Source organism: Podarcis gaigeae, assembly GCF_964106915.1.
Source record: "Podarcis gaigeae genome assembly, chromosome: 15".
NCBI lineage: Eukaryota > Metazoa > Chordata > Lepidosauria > Squamata > Lacertidae > Podarcis > Podarcis gaigeae.
In genome coordinates, this window is record NC_139692.1 from 37,039,374 (window position 1) to 37,056,964 (window position 17,591).

At 47.2% G+C, this 17,591-nt stretch overlaps 1 protein-coding gene across 16 annotated transcripts in view; it reads right to left on the bottom strand.

Moving 5' to 3' along the window:
• SGSM2 (small G protein signaling modulator 2) overlaps positions 1-17,591 on the bottom strand; it is an 81,189-nt gene that overhangs the window by 14,371 nt on the left and 49,227 nt on the right. For 8 of the 16 annotated variants that reach the window (XM_083714368.1, XM_083714382.1, XM_083714375.1 and 5 more), the window contains 10 exons: positions 17,384-17,518; positions 14,830-14,954; positions 13,575-13,642; positions 12,771-12,934; positions 11,423-11,558; positions 10,268-10,402; positions 5,744-5,894; positions 4,948-5,012; positions 3,159-3,304; positions 498-626 (listed from right to left, as the gene is read on the bottom strand). In XM_083714368.1, coding sequence (XP_083570494.1) covers positions 498-626; positions 3,159-3,304; positions 4,948-5,012; positions 5,744-5,894; positions 10,268-10,402; positions 11,423-11,558; positions 12,771-12,934; positions 13,575-13,642; positions 14,830-14,954; positions 17,384-17,518 — 1,254 coding nt within the window. The remainder of the gene's footprint in view (positions 1-497; positions 627-3,158; positions 3,305-4,947; positions 5,013-5,743; positions 5,895-10,267; positions 10,403-11,422; positions 11,559-12,770; positions 12,935-13,574; positions 13,643-14,829; positions 14,955-17,383; positions 17,519-17,591) is intronic. The other 8 variants (XM_083714372.1, XM_083714381.1, XM_083714374.1 and 5 more) reach the window with 2 other exon arrangements.

The window sequence follows — 17,591 nt, forward strand, 5'->3', positions numbered from 1 at the left end:
GAAGCAGGCGTCTTTTAATTTCCTGACCGTGTCACCATCTGAAGTGATCATGGAACCCAAGAAAGTAAAATCTTTCACTGCCTCCATTTCTTCGCCTTCTATTTGCCAGGAGGTGATGGGACCAGTGGCCATGATCTTAGTTTTTAATAGGATAGGGATGTGTTTATAGAACCAAGGGAATGGGGCACCAATATAGTTTGAGAACCACACTGCCTTATCTGGTGAACCTGCACCATGCATCTAGGACCAAGCCTCCCTAGAGAAACCGAGATTGGCCTTTGTCTGTTGGTGCACACAGCACAGGATTGCTGCCAAAAGTTCTTCTGCAACCCTTTGTAATTCAAAATGCCCCGGGTGGAACTGAGAGTGCAATGGAGACACTTTGCCATTGAACCTCCCTGTCTTAACAGCATCTTCAAGCAACACTCCTTCCCCCACACCCACAAAAAAAGACCAGGTCGGTTACCAAGCATCTAAATATAACCTGAAGTACTCACCCGACCCATCTCCTTCTTGGTCATGCCAAACTTGTAGTGTCCCAGCAAGAACGGCCACACCTCCTTCCGAATGTCATGCTGCACCCCACCATAGTAAACTTGCCGGAGGAGCTCCAACTCCTTGTAATTCTGAGCCAAAGAAAGGAGGGAGAGAGATTTGTTTTATTATTTTTATTATTATTATTTTTATTATTATTATTATTATTATTATTATTATTATTATTATTATCATCATGAAGACTATTACAATGAGTTAAAGTAGAAAAAGAATACATAAAACATTTTAAAACAACATGACAGTAAAACATAATTCAAATTGCTTTATAACATATACGCAAATGGATGAACTTACCGTTTCCCTCAAATATACATTGATTCCTGGGTCACAATGGTTTCAATAAATACCGTAGGTTCCAAATATCATTACATTTTCCCACACATAATCTTTTGTCTGCAAGTGATCTGTTAATGGGCTGCAAAAGTTGTCACATCTTCCATCCATTGACTGAAAGAGGCCATATTTTCCTCTTTTCAATGTATCAGTATCAATCTTTTTGCAGATGTAAGGGCACAGAGAATCCATTTAACTTGCCCGATTGCCAAGCCCCATATATTAGGTATATAATTTAAGCTAATGCTATGTTCTGGAAATTTTTAACTCTTTCCTCATTATCATAACAAAATAATAATAAAAAATCCTTCCAATAGCACCTTAGACAGCTTTGTTTCGACTACGGCAGACCAACACAGCTACCTACCTGTAACTCATTATCATACTTATACAACCAAATATTTTCTTCCAGAAATTTGCCAGCATCTAACACTGTATAAACAAGTGTTTCAAAGAAGCATGGCTGCAGAAAAAACAATGCAATGACCCCAAACTGAATGTTGAAATCCCGCACAGAGCAGGAACGAACTCCCTGCGTCATCAGCAGATGTGTGTGCTGAATTCGACTTTAGAATCGTAGAACTGTGGAGCTGGGACACTCAGAGTCATCTAGTCCACCCCCTGCATTGCAGGGATCACAACCACCTCTCCACCTGCTGCACACCTGGCTTGATCTGTGAGGCAGGTAGGCATGGTTTAGAGATAAGAAGGCCTAAGAAAAAATGTGGGAAATTTGGGGGGGGGTCCTAATTTGAGCAGTGGGCCCAGAACCCCCCCCCCCCAGAAGGGTGTATGTGGCTAGTATTAATAACATTAATTTATTACAGTCGTACCTTGGGTTACAGGCGCTTCAGGTTACAGAGTCCACTAACCCAGAAATAGTACCTCGGGTTAAGAACTTTGCTTCAGGATGAGAACAGAAAATGTGCGGTGGCAGCAGCAGGAGGCCCCATTAGCTAAAGTGGTACCTCAGGTTAAGAACAGTTTTTGGTTAAGAACAGATCTCCAGAACGAATTAAGTTCTTAACCTGAGGTACCACTGTATTTATACCTCGCCCATCTGGCTGGATTTCCCCAGCCACTCTGGGCAGCTCCAAACAGAATGGTGAGGCCTAGTGTGCCAAGTTTCATCCTTACTCTAAAGCAGTGTTTCCCAAACTTGGGTCTCCAGCTGAACTACAATTCCCATCATTCCTGACAGGCTAGCTAAGGATGATGGGAGTTGTAGTCCAACAAAAGGTGGACTCCCAACTTTGGGAAACACTGCTCTAGAAGATTTCTGGAGGACCTGCCGGGGTCAATGACTAAAAGGCTCTTCGGTGGAGGCTCTCTTCCACTCCTGGCTATCTGGGGCTATCATTTTCCTGCCTTCCTTGGGAGCATCATGAGGCATCTGATAGAAAACAATATACAAGAGAAGATGGGTCTTAATCTGATTCAGCAACATAATAAAAAAAGGGGGGGGCGAACCCATCAACACTTAACCTGATTGCATCTCATAATGGTTTCTTAATGGCCCTGTTATCATCAAGTGCATCTTCAATGGGCTCAGGGCTATTTAAGCAAATTGATTTCAGAGAATCTGCCGAAGGACTAGGAGCCTTACGGGTTCGAGCACCAACTCCACACATCACGGCGGCATTCATGGAAGGCCTGTTAGCATTTCGACTCAGGACGCCCTGGGCCAGAATCTTCCTGCTAAGACCAGGGGAATCCTGCCAGATCAGACGACAACAAAATCCGCCCACTGCGTTTCCTTTGGTGGCCAGCCAGAGCCCGAGAGCAGGGCACAGAAGCAACAGATCTTTCATGCCATTGACATCTTCTCCCCCGGCAACTGATGCTCAGAGATACACTGCCATGGCTCATGGAAGTTCGATTTCTGCTTTCAAGCTGGGACTCATCATCAGAGCCCTCCTCCCACTCTGTGGATTTATCTACTTCCCTTTTAAGGCTGTCTAAGCCAGTTTGAAGTTTTCTGGGTTGTTGTTGTTTACAATTGAGTGTGTATGAATTTTACGAAATAGATCAATAAGCCGGTGGTCGTTGGCCACTTCCAAACTGTCTGCAAGAGAAAGTGGTCCTCAGAGTTAAAGTCTCCCCACATCTGATTTTATAGATAGATGGACAGAATGGAAAGAGGGAAAAGCTATTTGTGCGCATGTGCACTACACATGGTGTGTTTCTGTGTGCGCATGCTTGAGATTCTTATTATATCAAGCAGCAGAGCATTTCTATAAAATCGATCAGTACAGAAGACAGCCTCCTACCTTCTTGTCCTTCTGATATTTGCTCCAGACCTCTTTCGTCAGTCCCCCCGCGGCACTTGTGGGTTTGTCCGGAGGGATGATGGTGTGGCTTACCAGGGCAGACAGGTGCGTCCGGACGGTGGACAGGTGGCGGCAGTAGGCGAGCCCTGAGTTCGAGGGGGAGGAGAAAGAAAAGGATGGTTAGTGGAGAACTGAACGATCTGGCACTTTATGAGTGCTTCACACGCTTTTTAGAAAGTTCTTTAAACGGGCAGGATCTGGTGTATGGGGGTGGTGGTGAGGGTTTTAACCCTTTTCCCCAGTGCAGGTTAAGGACTGTAGGGCGCCATATGGGGGTTAACCCTTTCGACGTGCAGGTATGGACCGCAGTGCATGGAGAGGGGGAGAATTGTAACCCTTTCCCCATTCAGGTAAGGACCACAGTGTGCTGTAAGGGGAGGGTTGCAACTCTTTCCCCATGTACATTAAAGGACACAGGAGGGCACAGAAAAGGGGGAGGGTTTGGATCCTTTCCCCAGGTGCCGGTTAAGGACCACAGTGAACCAGGGTGAGGGTTGTAACTCCTTCCCCACGCAGGATATGAACCACAGTACATGGGGCAGGAGAAGGGCTTTTAATTCCTCCCCCTTTAATAATAATTTTATTAGTTTTCAATTACAGTCCAATAATAGCCTCATTTTAACAATACCAATTTATAATACAATTATTAATATCAATCGTTCAAATACCGAATTACATAATTTAGATAAAGTGCCCCCCCCCCCGCAAATGCTGATTAGATGGTTTGATGATTTTCTTTATTTCTGCGTTCCAAAATCTTATTAATTTCAATTACATTCCGGTCATCATCATAATCCCTCATACAACACCTGCAATATTAATAAACTTCTATTCGTGTGGACACATTAAATGATTTCTACAACTACAAGTGAGGAACTCAAAACTAAATCCTTGTTCTTCCAGTGTATGGCAATTATTCTGTCCGTGGTGTTTCTTCCTGGCCCTGTAAGATGTTATGTCTTTCTTTCCCCTGGCTGTTGCTGTTATCCGTCATGCTTTGGGCAGAGCTGATATCCCATTGTTGTTGATTTAAGAGGGGAAGGGCTTTTAAGACCCTTCTCTAGGCATTGCAGTACCACTGAATAAAAAGGCAAAGGTAAAAGTAAAGGACCCCTGGATGGTTAAGTCCAGTCAAAGGCCACTATGGGGTGCAGCGCTGATCTTGCTTTCAGGCTGAGGGAGCTGGCGTTTGTCCACAGACAGCTTTCTGGGCCATGTGGCCAGCATGACTAAACCACTTCTGGCGCAACTGGACACTGTGACGGAAACCAGAGTGCACAGAAATGCTGCTTACCTTCCCACCGCAGTGGTACCTATTGATCTACTTGAACTGGTGTGCTTTCAAACTGCTAGGTTGGTAGAAGCTGAGACAGAGCAATGGGAGCTCACTCCATCATGTCAACTCAAACTGTCAGCCTTCTGAATGACAAGACCAAGAGGCTCAGTGGTTTAGACCACAGCACTATCTGCTCCCCTAAATATCACCCTTGAATATCACCCCACGTCCCAGCATGTTATTCGCTCCAGGAGAGAACTTTCCATTGGTACCTGTTCCCTTCACAATTTCCAGAGCGGTTTAACCATTAATCCCTGGGGTCCTCTAGGAATTGTAGCTCAGAGGAGTCTCTTTCAAACATCGGAAGACTTATTTGCAAGCAAAACACGATACATCTCAATTGGGACAGCGGACTTACAACGCCCCCCCCCCCACTTGCAAACATTTACTTACATCCATAGAAGGCTCTGGAAATAATCTGTTTCTTCATGCTTTGGCATAACATTTTTAGAGGGGTCCTGTTGAAAGAAATATCCAAAGGCTTTAAACTGACAAATGCACATGTTAAAATTTATTTTTAGAAGAAACTTCTCAACAGCCTGGCATAAGCTTTTGTAGATTACAGTCTGCTTCATCAGATGCATGGTGCAGCTCCTGAGTTTATCATTGGAGGTGTGTGTGTTGTAAACAGTGAGGTTGAAAAGAAAGCACAGAGACAGTGCTGATTACACTAATTTTGTTTTTCTGTGTTCTCAACAGTTTTGTGAATTAACCCTCGTCAATCACGCGATTGCCGCCAAACCATGCACGCTAGCAATGAGGGATGGAGGAGAGATTACCGTATTTTTTGCTCTATAAGACTCACATTTTCCCTCCCAAAAAGTAAGGGGAAATGTGTGTGCATCTTATGGAGCGAATGCAGGCTGCACAGCTATCCCAGAAGCCAGAACAGCAAGAGGGATCACTGCTTTCACTGTGCAGCGATCCCTCCTGCTGTTCTGGCTTCTGGGATTCAGAATTCCACCCCCCCTTGTTTTCCTCCTCCAAAAACTAGGCGCGTCTTATGGTCTGGTGTGTCTTTTAGAGCGAAAAATACGATAAATTCAGTACGCACTTAAAGCACAGATCTGTAAAACCTGCACTTCCCACAGCCGTATGCAAACTGAAATGCACTTATTCTTTGATATTTGCACTAACACAGAGAGGCCCCCCCCCAAAGCAAGGTCAACAGATGGGCAGTTCATTTCACCTGTCGTGGATGCAGGTGCAGCAGCTGGGAACGTCGTAAGGGGAGCTGCCAGTGGAGCACGAGAGGCAGGAGGACCCCTGGCTGCACGGGTCCAGTTGCCACGACAACAAGCTGGCCCCAAACCCCTGCATCTCTGACGTGTCGCCGATATCTAGGCAAAAGAGAGAAATGGAGGGGAGGTGGGGGAGAGGGAGAAATATTTAGCGCTATATCCTATATCAGTCCTTTGGGCTGAGATTTGGAGGGGAGGGAAGAGGAGAAATATGCTGCAAAGATTTGCAGTGTGCTTCCCCTCCGATACACCCCCGACCAACATCAACAAGTTGCAACACTCTGATTTCTCCCTGCTTCTGTTTTGCTCCATTTGGGGCAAATATAGCTAGAAAAAGAAAAAGTAAACATTGCGACCCTGATTCCGTAAGCCACAGAGAGTCAGCATGGTGCCTTCCAGGTGTGTTGGACTACAACTCCCATCATCCGCAGTCAGATGGCTCGTAGTCGGGGATGATGGGAGTTGTAGTCTGTGGCATCTGGAGGGCACCAGGCTGGGGAACCGCCACCCCTTTATTTCCCCTCCCTCTTTTTAAACCGGATGATGCCTTTCATAAACAACTGGCTGTCAGCTCATCCATGATGTCCATTAAGGCAAATGGCTTGGGCCGAAACCAGGCAGCCGTACCGAAAACATGCAAGCAAGATGCGGGTTGGCGAGGTTATCTCCCCACGGCTGCGCTTTCAGATTTTGGCAGGATAGGGTTAGAAAATAAGAACGGAGGAGGAACTCCAAAAACATGCAACTTGGCTAGCTGACACAGTGTGTATTCACGTTTCCAAAAAGTGGCCTGTTTCAGGGTGGGGTTAGAGCAGTTAATGGATTCAGCTATTAATGCAACAGAAAGTGTTAACAGAAAGGTATATGGGTTGGATCGGAGAATGCGGTTAGTATTATCAAAAAAAAAGAAGAGAGAGAGAGAGAGATGTTATGTTCATGCTATAGAAGCCAAACTCCATTAAAGCAAAAGCGAGCAGGGAGGATAAAAAATGCTCTTCACCTTAATTCTTCAGGAAGGAGCTGAACAAGCCAGTATTTATGGCAACTTCCCCCACCCCAAATCCATTTGGCCAACCAATCTTAAAGGGGTTGGGAGTGTGGTTTGGGTTTTTCCTCCCCTCCTCCCCCCCACCCCTCCACAAGACAAGAAAAAGACAGCTTTGGAAGGTCTTTATTGATTAAAAGAAACCATATCCTTTTAAGGTGAACCCCACAGAACCTAAGAATTCAGATGAAAGGTACCAGAACTGGTGAAGAATTAGAGTGAACAGCATCTTCAGAAACGAGAGCTCATTTTTGTTTGTTTTTGCTTTTTGTTTTTCTTTTAAATCGGGTTTCCGCAAATCTTCCTGATCAATGGCCAGATTTTCAGCCGCATGCAAGAAATGTCAAAAGGGGGTGGCAAGGAACTCAAAAGCAAAATGGAGAGCGAGGTGGGTGCAAGAGTGCTGTCATTATGCTGTCCAGAGGAATGGTCAAGGCGCCAGGGGTAGGCTGGGAAGGAGAGACTCTGGACTTCAAGGTCTTATGGCATCTGCTTAAGTAATGCGCATTGCTTGGCAGAACAACCTGGATGTTTTCTCATCCTTGGTCCCAGTATTGCCTCTTGTAGCAGGGAAGAGGAGGGAGACAAAACTAGCATGAGTTGGCTCTGCCTGTCATTGGCTCTGGCGCCACCTACTGTTGGGCTCCTTGCCTTCTGTCCCATCATTTCTAATGTGCACAGGGCTCCTCTATAAACATTCCCCGTACACTGAAAACTAGGAAGTCAGGGAGACTTAGTCTTCTTCCTGACATGCTAATTTTATATGTGAATGGATTTTCTTCCCTTTATCCCTAAGAAATCATGTTCCTGACACTATAGATTGATTTATTTATGAGAGAGAGACTGACTTTGGGGGAATTTCCTTTTAAAAAATATTTATTTTGCTTGTTTGCAATCAGATTTATATCCCGCATTTTCCTCTTTCCAAAGAGAGATGTGCAAAGTGGCCATAGAAAGCCTGCAGGACAAAACAAAGAATAACCCAAGTCAATTTAAAAAGGGGTACAAGTATGGCAGCCCTGGCTGCCAATATTGCTACTTTTCGGGCGTTTTGGAGTGCCCCACCCTCAGCCCTATGGAGGGTGTGCGTTCTGGATGCCACGTGGCTCTTGCACACATGCATGTAGGTATGTGGAGCTATTGACATGTAGGTGCACACGGGGTTGGGGGTTGGACTAGACTCTACAATTCTATGATTCCATGCTCTTCCCTGCTTGCTCATCCAGACAGCAAATGTTGCTGGCCAAGTGCGCTGGAGTGACAAAGCACCAGGCCATAGGAGGACAAAGCAACCTCAGTCCTGGGAGTGGGGCAGGGGGGAGAGAAATGTGGCCCTCCAAGCTTCTCTGTTCGGCCCTGAGAACTCAAGCCAGGCCACACCCTTCACTGGCCCTACTTCACATCACCCCTGTGTGTTTTCTGCCTGGCTGAGATGTGTCTTCAAACTCTTGACCATGCCTGTTACTTGCCTGCATGCAGGAGGGTATATCTGTAGAAACTAGCCCACTGTACAACAGGTAGCATGACTGCCTGTCGCTCCACCCCTTTTTACCTCTGGCCACGCCCACCACAAGCATTTGGCCCCTAGAAGGCTTCCCAGAGGTGAATGAGGCCCTCAGGTTACAAATGGTCCTCCATCCGTGTTGGAATAGGATGGGAGGACAGAGGCTCGGGCTTTGATCTGGCGCCCCAATTCCCTTCTTCACCGTTTTGCATCCGCCCAGATACCAGTTGTCGGAGCCCGAGTGTGGACAGATTCAGACATGCGGTAATGGTTGTTATGGTTCTGGACAGTCAAGAGTTAACACTCCAAAAGCGTTCTTATTAACTGGGTGCACTGCCCACATGATCCGGGCATTTCCCTTTGATCTGTGCTCTGTGGGGGCTGAGCTCTCTCTGGAGAGCTGTCTATCTCAGAACGTGGGCAAGGTAGTTTCGTTTTTGTTAGAGACAGAAAGCTGCAAACACGCAGCTAGATTCTGTAGGTTTTCTTTTCTGTTTGTTATGCTTCTAAATAAAGAGTGTTAGAATAGAAGCACTGGTGTCGAGCTGAGTTATTGAAGACACAATGTCGACACAGGCAAGCCATTTTACGCTGCATGTGAACTCTGCTATTATCCGGCAACTGAGAAGAGTGGCAGCGCGCGAGTGGAAGCTTGTGGGCACCATTGAAGGTTGTTGGAGTGGCAATAAATTCAGATTTATTGCAGGGCCGTTGCAGCAGACTCAGTGGGTCAAAGGATTTACGACCCACAAACTTTAACAATGGTTTTCCTGGAGTGGAAACTGGAGACCTGCGTGCCACCATCTTTGGCAGGGGTGGGAAGCTTGTGACCCTCCAGATCTTGCTGTGCTACAACTCCCATCGTTTGCTACGGTGGTTGGGAGTCCATCTGGAGGGTTGCAGCTTCACTGCCTACAGTATAAACCTGGGTTTTGAGTAATGCTGGTACGAGAAAAGGCATTCGACCCGCAAAAAAGACTCGACTCGAAGTATTTATATCAGGCCTGACCAATCTAGAAGCTTCACATAGGCTGCCAATCAGGAGGCCCAATGTTACACCCACAGTTCCCTTGTCCGCCTGAAGAGGCCTTTGCACACACCACCTTAGAGGCATGGGCAGGAATTTGGAGGGGCAGATGTGGGGACAGCAAAGTAAACCCTACAAACATAACATAACATAAAACATAACATAACATAACATAACATAACATAACATAACATAACATAACATAACATAACATAACATAACAACATAACATAAAACATAACAACATAACATAATGAAAAAGGAAGGAACAGGCAAGTTGCTCTCTAAAGAAATTAGAAACAAACACAGACATTTTGCCTATCATCTCAGGTTCGACAAATGCGAGAAACCTTGTTTTAAAAAATGAAAACTGGGATTGTAGGGATTATGGGTTGCCCAGCAGGATGGGGGCAACTACCCCCTTCTTCACTGCCACCCCACTGTGGACAGCCATGTCTTCAAGCTTTTCTGGTTCAAGGTTCCTGAGTACTGAGTGCAGACTACCATCTAAGCCAGCCTTTCTCAACCTGTAAGTCCCCAGATGTTGTTGAACTACAACTCCCATCACCCCTAGCTAGCAAGGCCAGAGCTCAGGGATGATGGGGGTTGTAGTCCAACAACATCTGGGGACCCACAGGTTGAGAACCGCTGATCTAAGCAGAGAAGAGAAAGGAGTTAGTGACTGTAATGGAAACAGGGGACAAAAGAGCCACTAGTCTCTTAGGTTTCCATTTGCCTTGCAATTCCTCTGACCCGGAAGGAGGCGCATTAAGGCTGCAGCAATGCCAGCACCGTTGCACGTTGCGTGCGAGTGTGAGAAAGTATGTTTTGCTCTGGAGCTGTCAGGGGGTGGGGATGAAGAGGGAGTGGGGTTGCGGGGGGAGAAGGATAAAAACCTTTCATCCTTTTAGGATCTGTGAGGTTCCGATTGCAGATCATGGATAGCATTGCGTGCAGCTTGTCTTCGTCGTCCTCGTCATCGTCGACGGAGGCAGAGCGGCTGGCAGCTAAGTGGTGGTAGTTAATAGTTACTGCTCAAAGAAAATAGTGAAAGAGGAATAAGAAAAACAAAACGGGCATTGGGATCCACCAGTCAAGCTTTGAAAGGACATGTCTGAAGCAAAGGGAACTGGGTCCTCCACTCCACAAGGGGGCAAACACAAGATTCTGACATCATGGATTGGTTGGAAGGCCACCTTCCAACCAAAGGCCCATTCATCCATCACTAAGAGCTGAGCATGAACGGCGCAACAACTGGGGTTGGTGCTTCCAAAAGTTGTCGAAAGATGGCTTGCCTACTCAGCCAGTCAAGGAAGACTGCACACAATTGTATACATCCCCCCACCCCCAATGTCACAAACAACCTTCCAGAATCACAGATTTGTAGAGTTGGAAGGGACCATGACGTCCTTTAGACCAAGCCCCTGCAATGCAGGAATCTCAGCTAACACATCCATGGCATGATGAATCATTGGACTACAACTCCCATCACCCCTAGTCACTAACCATGCTGGCTGGGACTGTTGGTTTTGGGAGTCCATCTGCATCTGGAAGGTTGCAGGTTCTCATTCCCTGTGGTCGATTCTTCCATTTCATTTTATTTTTATTTTTAAAAAGAGAGACGCATGCTGCCAATGACTGCATTGAATGCTGCAACTCACAATTTTCTGTACGTGAGAATTTCTCATGGAAAATCAAATGCAATGCCAATTTGCTGGTAAGTCTCTCTATCTCTTTTTTTTTTAGACTAATTGGGTTTTTATTGTATCATATGTTGAAAACTCTTAATAAAATTGATATAAGAATAGAAGGCCACAGGTTCCCCACCCCTGACCCTGATGGTAGTTCATTAATTATTATTTTTTAACGGCGCTGTATTTTATGGTGTGATCTATTTTTACGTTGCCTCGAGGGCAATTTAAGTCAAAAAGGCACGGTGCAAATGTTCTAAATAAGATTAAAAACTTCAAGGAAATCCCCAATGTCACCGCTACCAAAGAAATTACCATCATCTACGTAAAATGAAAAATCAAAACAAAGGAGGTTCTTACTGTTGTCATGCCTATGGCCTGGGTAAATGATCCTGAAGACATAATCTGCAGCCGTCTCCATAGCCACCGGCATTTCTTCCAGATCCACAGACCTGTTGTGGGTGTTCCGTTTCCGGAGTTTGGGGAAAACTTTGCCCTACAATGTAAAACAGGGCAATCCAACAGGATGTGACTCAGAGAGAGGCTGTAGTAGAGAGTTCTAAATCCCTCTCTCATGACACTAGATCTCAGGGGTTTCCAGACAAAGCAGTAAATCCAGGGCAGGCCAAAGGAGGGCTTCCTTGCAAGATGTGGAAGTCAATAGCCGGAAGAGGTGGAAAAAGGAGCAGGGCAGTCTCTTTATCAATGGCTAAGGTGAAACCTCCATGTTCAGAGGCAGTCTATCAGTGAGTACCAGTTGCCAAGGAGCAACAACTATCGGAGAGGGCAATATAACCTTCAAGGCCTGACTGGGGGCTTCTGAAGAGCATTCGGCTGGCCACTATGAGAATAGGCTTCTAGCTTAGATGGCACTTTGGTGCAATCTAGCAGGGCTCTTTTTGGCCTCTCATGGAGAAGGAGGAATGGTCTATCTTGCTCTGGCTATTTTTGATGTGCAACAAGGGTGTGCCATCAGTTATATAGCCATAATGGCACTCCCCCCTCCCCACACACGAACACACAAAGGTCTGGGAAGGCTTGGATATCCTGGGGTTTGCCGATTGCATCCTCAAACAGTCCAAAGTGACTAACTGCGGGTGGTGGACTGGACTGGATATCCTGGAAAAGGGCACAGCTGGGTGGCTGGCTCCCAAGCAGCAGCGCTCCACCCTACAGTGGAGCAGTCCTCAGCAGCTGCTTGCCAAAATACAACCTCCCCCTTCATGAAATATAACCGAGTACTAGTTGGTTGGGCGAGGTACATAGCCGTCAAGAGCTGGTAAGCATATGGTTGGTCGAGACTGGAAGAGAGACCCTGATTGGACAGAGCAGAGTGGGGAACTGGGCAGGTCGATGGGGCCGCCCACCTATCAATTGCCGCTTGAAAATAAACAGTGCAGGTATAAGCAAGCTTCGAAGGTCCAACAGGGAGTTGATTGCTGGGGCTGCAAAGCACCTCACACAGCTTATGGGGACTCTCTGCATGGATCCCTACAGGTGCCAGCTTCTAGGCAGCTGATAGATGGGGAGCCTGTGACTCTACAGATGCTGCTGGACTACAACTCCCATCATCCCTCTCCATCGGCCTTGCTGGCTGCTGTGGCTGATGGGAACTGGAGTCCAGTGACATCACAAGGGCTGGAGGTTACCCATTACTGTCCTGTCAGGTCCATATGGAAGGCGTTATTTGCCAGGCTAGAGGTCTCACCTTTCCCTGCTGGGACCACAGTGGAGGCTCCAACTGTCCACGGGGCAGAAGGCCATTTTCAAGGCAAGAAAGGAAGGCAAGGAGGTGTCCGCCAGGCGGGAAGTGAAGCGGGGGCCGCTGGATGCCATCTTGACTCACCAGAACCAACGTCCCCCCTCGCTCTGCTGCAGGAATGAATATGCCTCAATGTTAGCTCTGTTTACGTAAGTCAAGAGGAATCTAAGTAGAGTGGTTAATGTGTGTGTGTGGGGGGGGAAACCTGGCCATTGTGCACATTCCTACCAGGCCTCAGGGAGAATGTGCACATAATCTTTCCATGAATCACATTTCCTGGTCAATATTCATAATCCCCAAAAGGCTTTGGAGAACGTGCATATTGCGAGTGAATTTTGTACATTCTCTTGTCATTGTGCATAATCCCCAGCAAGTCTTGGAGAATGTGTGCAAGCGTTTGACCTCCCCGGGGTGCAAGCCTGGGCAGTGTGTATGGAGGTCCTGGGCTGCCCAGACAAGAAGACCCCACCTCTCGCCCTCAATGATGTGCATATTGTGACTGAATTTTGTACATCTCTGGGCAATATGCATTTTCTCCAGTCAATAGGAAGGTGTGTTGTGGGCCGTGTAAGATTAGGCAGCGGACCAGCAGCAGCCTGAGGAGTGCAGATTGCACACTGCTGAACAAGAAATTGGAAAAGGTGGCATGTGTCTTGGAGAATCTGCATACTGACCGGAGAAAGTGCATATGGTCCAGAAACCCTCTGGAAGGTCCCAGATTCCCCATGACAAAGGGTGTATGATACTTACGTTGCTGATGGCAGTGGATGCACACGATTTGGCTAAATGGCACAATCAAGGCATAGTCCCAGTAGATGCTGAACGCATGTAATAAGATAAACAAACAGAAATACAAGAGGTGATCATTTCTTCAAGGCCCTGTCAACCCAACATAAATTTGTTTAATTACTAAAAAAAAAAAAAAAAAAAATGTCCAGTAGCATCTTAGAGAACAAGTAAGTTTGTTCTGGGTATAAGCTTTCGTGTGCATGCACACTTCTTCAGATACTTGTTTAATTACTGTTTGATTGATTGGCTAATAATCCAAGCTTTTGTCAAGGCAACGCACAACACACAAAATTAGTATCAGCACAAAGCACCCGCTTTGGGGCTAGAGGGGTTTTGCACATGCCCCTCTCTGCCCTCTGCCCAGGTGAGAAAGAGGCAGTATCAGGGTTCAAAGACACATCCTAGCCTGGGGAGCAACAAAGCAGAGCCAGGGAGGGGTGTGACCTGCAAAGAGATCTGAAGGCCTGTGTCAAAATCCGACCCAGCAGTAAATCACACCATTCAAAGCTGAAGTTATCTCTTTATTAGCAAAAGCACGATCTTCCCAGACTTGGCAGGAGATCAAGCAGCTCATTCCTAGTAGTCTTACTCCATGAAAATCAGAGACTAAAGGCACCTGTTTATGTCTCCTCCTCTCCAGGACCTTCCCCAAGCAATCAGAGACTGTGCCTGCATGTAGCCTGCCACTGCTCCACCCATTTCAGCCCTCTTCTGGTTCTGGGAGACCAATGGGAAGGGGAGCTTGTTGCAACAGGAAGGAGAGACACCAGGGTCTCTTCACCAGCCAGACTCCCCTCTGCCTCTGCTTCAGCTTCTGCCTCTGATTCTGGACTTCCCTCTGCCACCGATTCTCCCCACTCACTAAGCCCTGTTACCCCTCATCTTCCGAAACCACCTCCTCTTCCCAGTCTTCTCCCTCTTCTCCCTCATTGTCAGCCCACCACCACTCCCTGGGCTCTGAGTCTTCTTCCCTTGGGGGTTCCCCAGCTGGTTCCTTTCAGCGTTCCTAGGTGTCCAGCCAGTCTGTGGCAGCCAGGCAGAGAGCCCCAGGAGGACCACATCTGCACTCCCCTCCCAGGCCTGAGGTTCCCCACTGGTGCATTACAGCGAATGGGGTGCTTGCCCCAAACAAGCCCAGTCTGCCCTCAGCCAGCCCCCTGCCTGCCAGACTTCTTTCTTACACCCAGCAGTCGCAAGGGCCACTACTGCGTCTTACCTTTTCTCAAGCTCCGAGTCCCCCAGCGTCCCGTTCATGAGCTGGTTCGGCGTCCATTTCAGAGTCAGGGAATCAGCTGACTGGTGGAGAGAGAGGTAGCCCGGGATGGCCTCCATGTCATCTTTCTGTTTGGGAAGCCAGCCAAATAATAAGGAGAGGAAACGGTTTAGGACAAATGTAGGAGAAAGAGAGCAACGTTGTGCACTGCAAAAACGAGAAGAGCCCTGGTCAGTCCAGACACTGAGGTCCAGCTCCAGGGGCCTTCTGGCAGTTCCCTCCCTACAAGAAGTGAGGTTACAAGGAACCAGGCAGAGGGCCTTCTTGGTAGTGGCACCCACCCTGTGGAACGCCCTCCCATCAGATGTCAAGGAAATAAACAACTATCTGACTTTTAGAAGACTTCTGAAGGCAGCCCAGCTTGGGGACGTTTTTAACGTTTGATGTTCTATTGTGCTTTCATATTCTGTTGGGAGCTGACCAGAGTGGCTGGGGAAACCCAGTCAGATGAGCAGGGAATAGATAATAAATTATTATAATAATATTATTATTATTAGGGACACTGCTTCTGCACATCCATCCCCAAAGGGCCTCAAACCTTTCAACAGCACGGCTTTGAACTGGAAAGAAACTGGGAGCAGGTGAGGCCCTGGGCTGCAAATCAGAAAGCAAGCAGAGAAAAGTCTTTTGCTCCCTCTCTCATAGCACTAGAACATTTTCCTCCAAGAATTGATTTAATCTTCTATTAACGCCATCCAAGCCATTAGTCATCGCTGCCTCCTCTGGGAGAGAGTCCCGCAATTTAACTATGCCCTGACTGTGCGAAGAAGGACTTTATTTCATCAGTCCTGAATCTCCCGACATCCAGCTTCTGTAGATGTCCCACCAATTCTATTGTTAGGAGAGAGGGAGGTATAACATTTCTCTGTTGTTTGTCCTCAACTTCGAATACACAGCCAGCTTCTAGGCAGCTGTGAAGGATCAGTAAGGCTGCAAGATGTCCTGTTGAGCACAGCAAAGAGACAGAGAGCGAGGGAGAGGAAAAGGGACCAAAAATAGGAGATGTGTGATGTCAAAGCCGGGGTCTCCTTGACCCAGGTACCTAGATGTAAATGAAGCCAACATTCTGGTCTTCCCTTCATTGACTTGCATGAATTGGTGACTCATCACAATGCTTCCAACCCTCTCTGTCCTGTTTGTGACTCATGTCTTTAAATGAATTCCCTTGTCAGTGTCCACTTCATATCTTTTAATTCTGTCGTGAAGCGACACATGTCCCCAGCTGGCTTGAGATGATGCACTTAACAGCCAAGATTCTGGAGAGATCGTGATATTGGCAAACGAGGTAAATTAATATATACCCCTCGCCAGACTCTTTTCTCTCCTTCAGTACCTTGTTGGGATTATCAAGGCGTCAGGCTAAAAGTGACTTAAACTTGGGTTATAGAATCATAGAGTTGGAAGAGACCACAAGGGCCATCGAGTCCAACCCCCTGCCAAGCAGGAAACACCATCAGAGCACTCCTGACATATGGTTGTCAAGCCTCTGCTTAAAGACCTCCAAAGAAGGAGACTCCACCACACTCCTTGGCAGCAAATTCCACTGTCGGACAGCTCTTGCTGTCAGGAAGTTCTTCCTAATGTTAGGTGGAATCTTCTTTCTTGTAGTTTGGATCCATTGCTCCGTGTCCGCTTCTCTGGAGCAGCAGAAAACAACCTTTCTCCCTCCTCTATGTGACATCCTTTTATATATTTGAACATGGCTATCATATAACATGGGTTCATCTGCACTCCACATCATACCACTCTGGACACTCATGGCCTGCCCCTAGAGAATCCTGGGAACTGTAGTTTGTTGAGGGTGCTGAGAGTTGCAAAGAGGCCCCTATTCCCTTCCCAGAGCTACAATTCCCAGAGCTTCCCATGGAGAGTTATTTGGGTGAAGGCCCAGCTGCTTAAAGGGGTATGATACTGCTTTAAAGGTACAGCAGGGCTGGGTAACATCTGGTTTTCAGCATTGCGATATATCAGTAGCTAAATACGCGATATGCTGATACAGTGGAATCCTGGTTCTTGAATGGCTTAGTTGATGAACAAATTGGCTTCCAAACGCTGAAAACCCGGAAGTAAGTGTTCCAGTTTTCGAACATTTGTCGGAAGCCAAACGTCCGACGCAGCTCCTGCAGCCAATCGGAAACTGCGCCTTGGTTTTAGAATGGTTTTGGGAGTCGAACGGACTTCCGGAATGGATTAAGTTCAAGAACCAAGGTTCCACTGTATATCACAGTATGGAATGTATCTCAGCTGCTTCTTTCTCTCCACCTTAGGGGAGGAAGAAGCAGCTGAGATACATCACCCTAGCCCTACTGAACAAGCCCCCATACCCCTCTAGCTCACGCAAGTTGGGGGGGGCAGGATCTGTATGGGGGCTTGCTGTATGGGGGCTGGGAACAGAAGCAGGATTCCTGGCACCGTTTCCTCTTTCTAACACCAATATGAAACGTCACCCCAGGCAGATGTGCTCCTCTGCCCCACGCCACACGATCCAAGCACTTACGGGCTGAACCAGGACGTTGTTCTTTCCATACAGCAAGTGCGTCCGGGAATTCTGGTGCAACGACTCGACGTAATCCCTAGCTGAGGCAGCAAAGCGATCCTCCGACATGCTTCCGCTGGAGTGCCGTTTCCGTATCTGGGGGAGGACGGGGACACGTAAGGATACCGTTGCGTCGGCTGCAATGGGCAACTGTGAATAACCTGCTTTG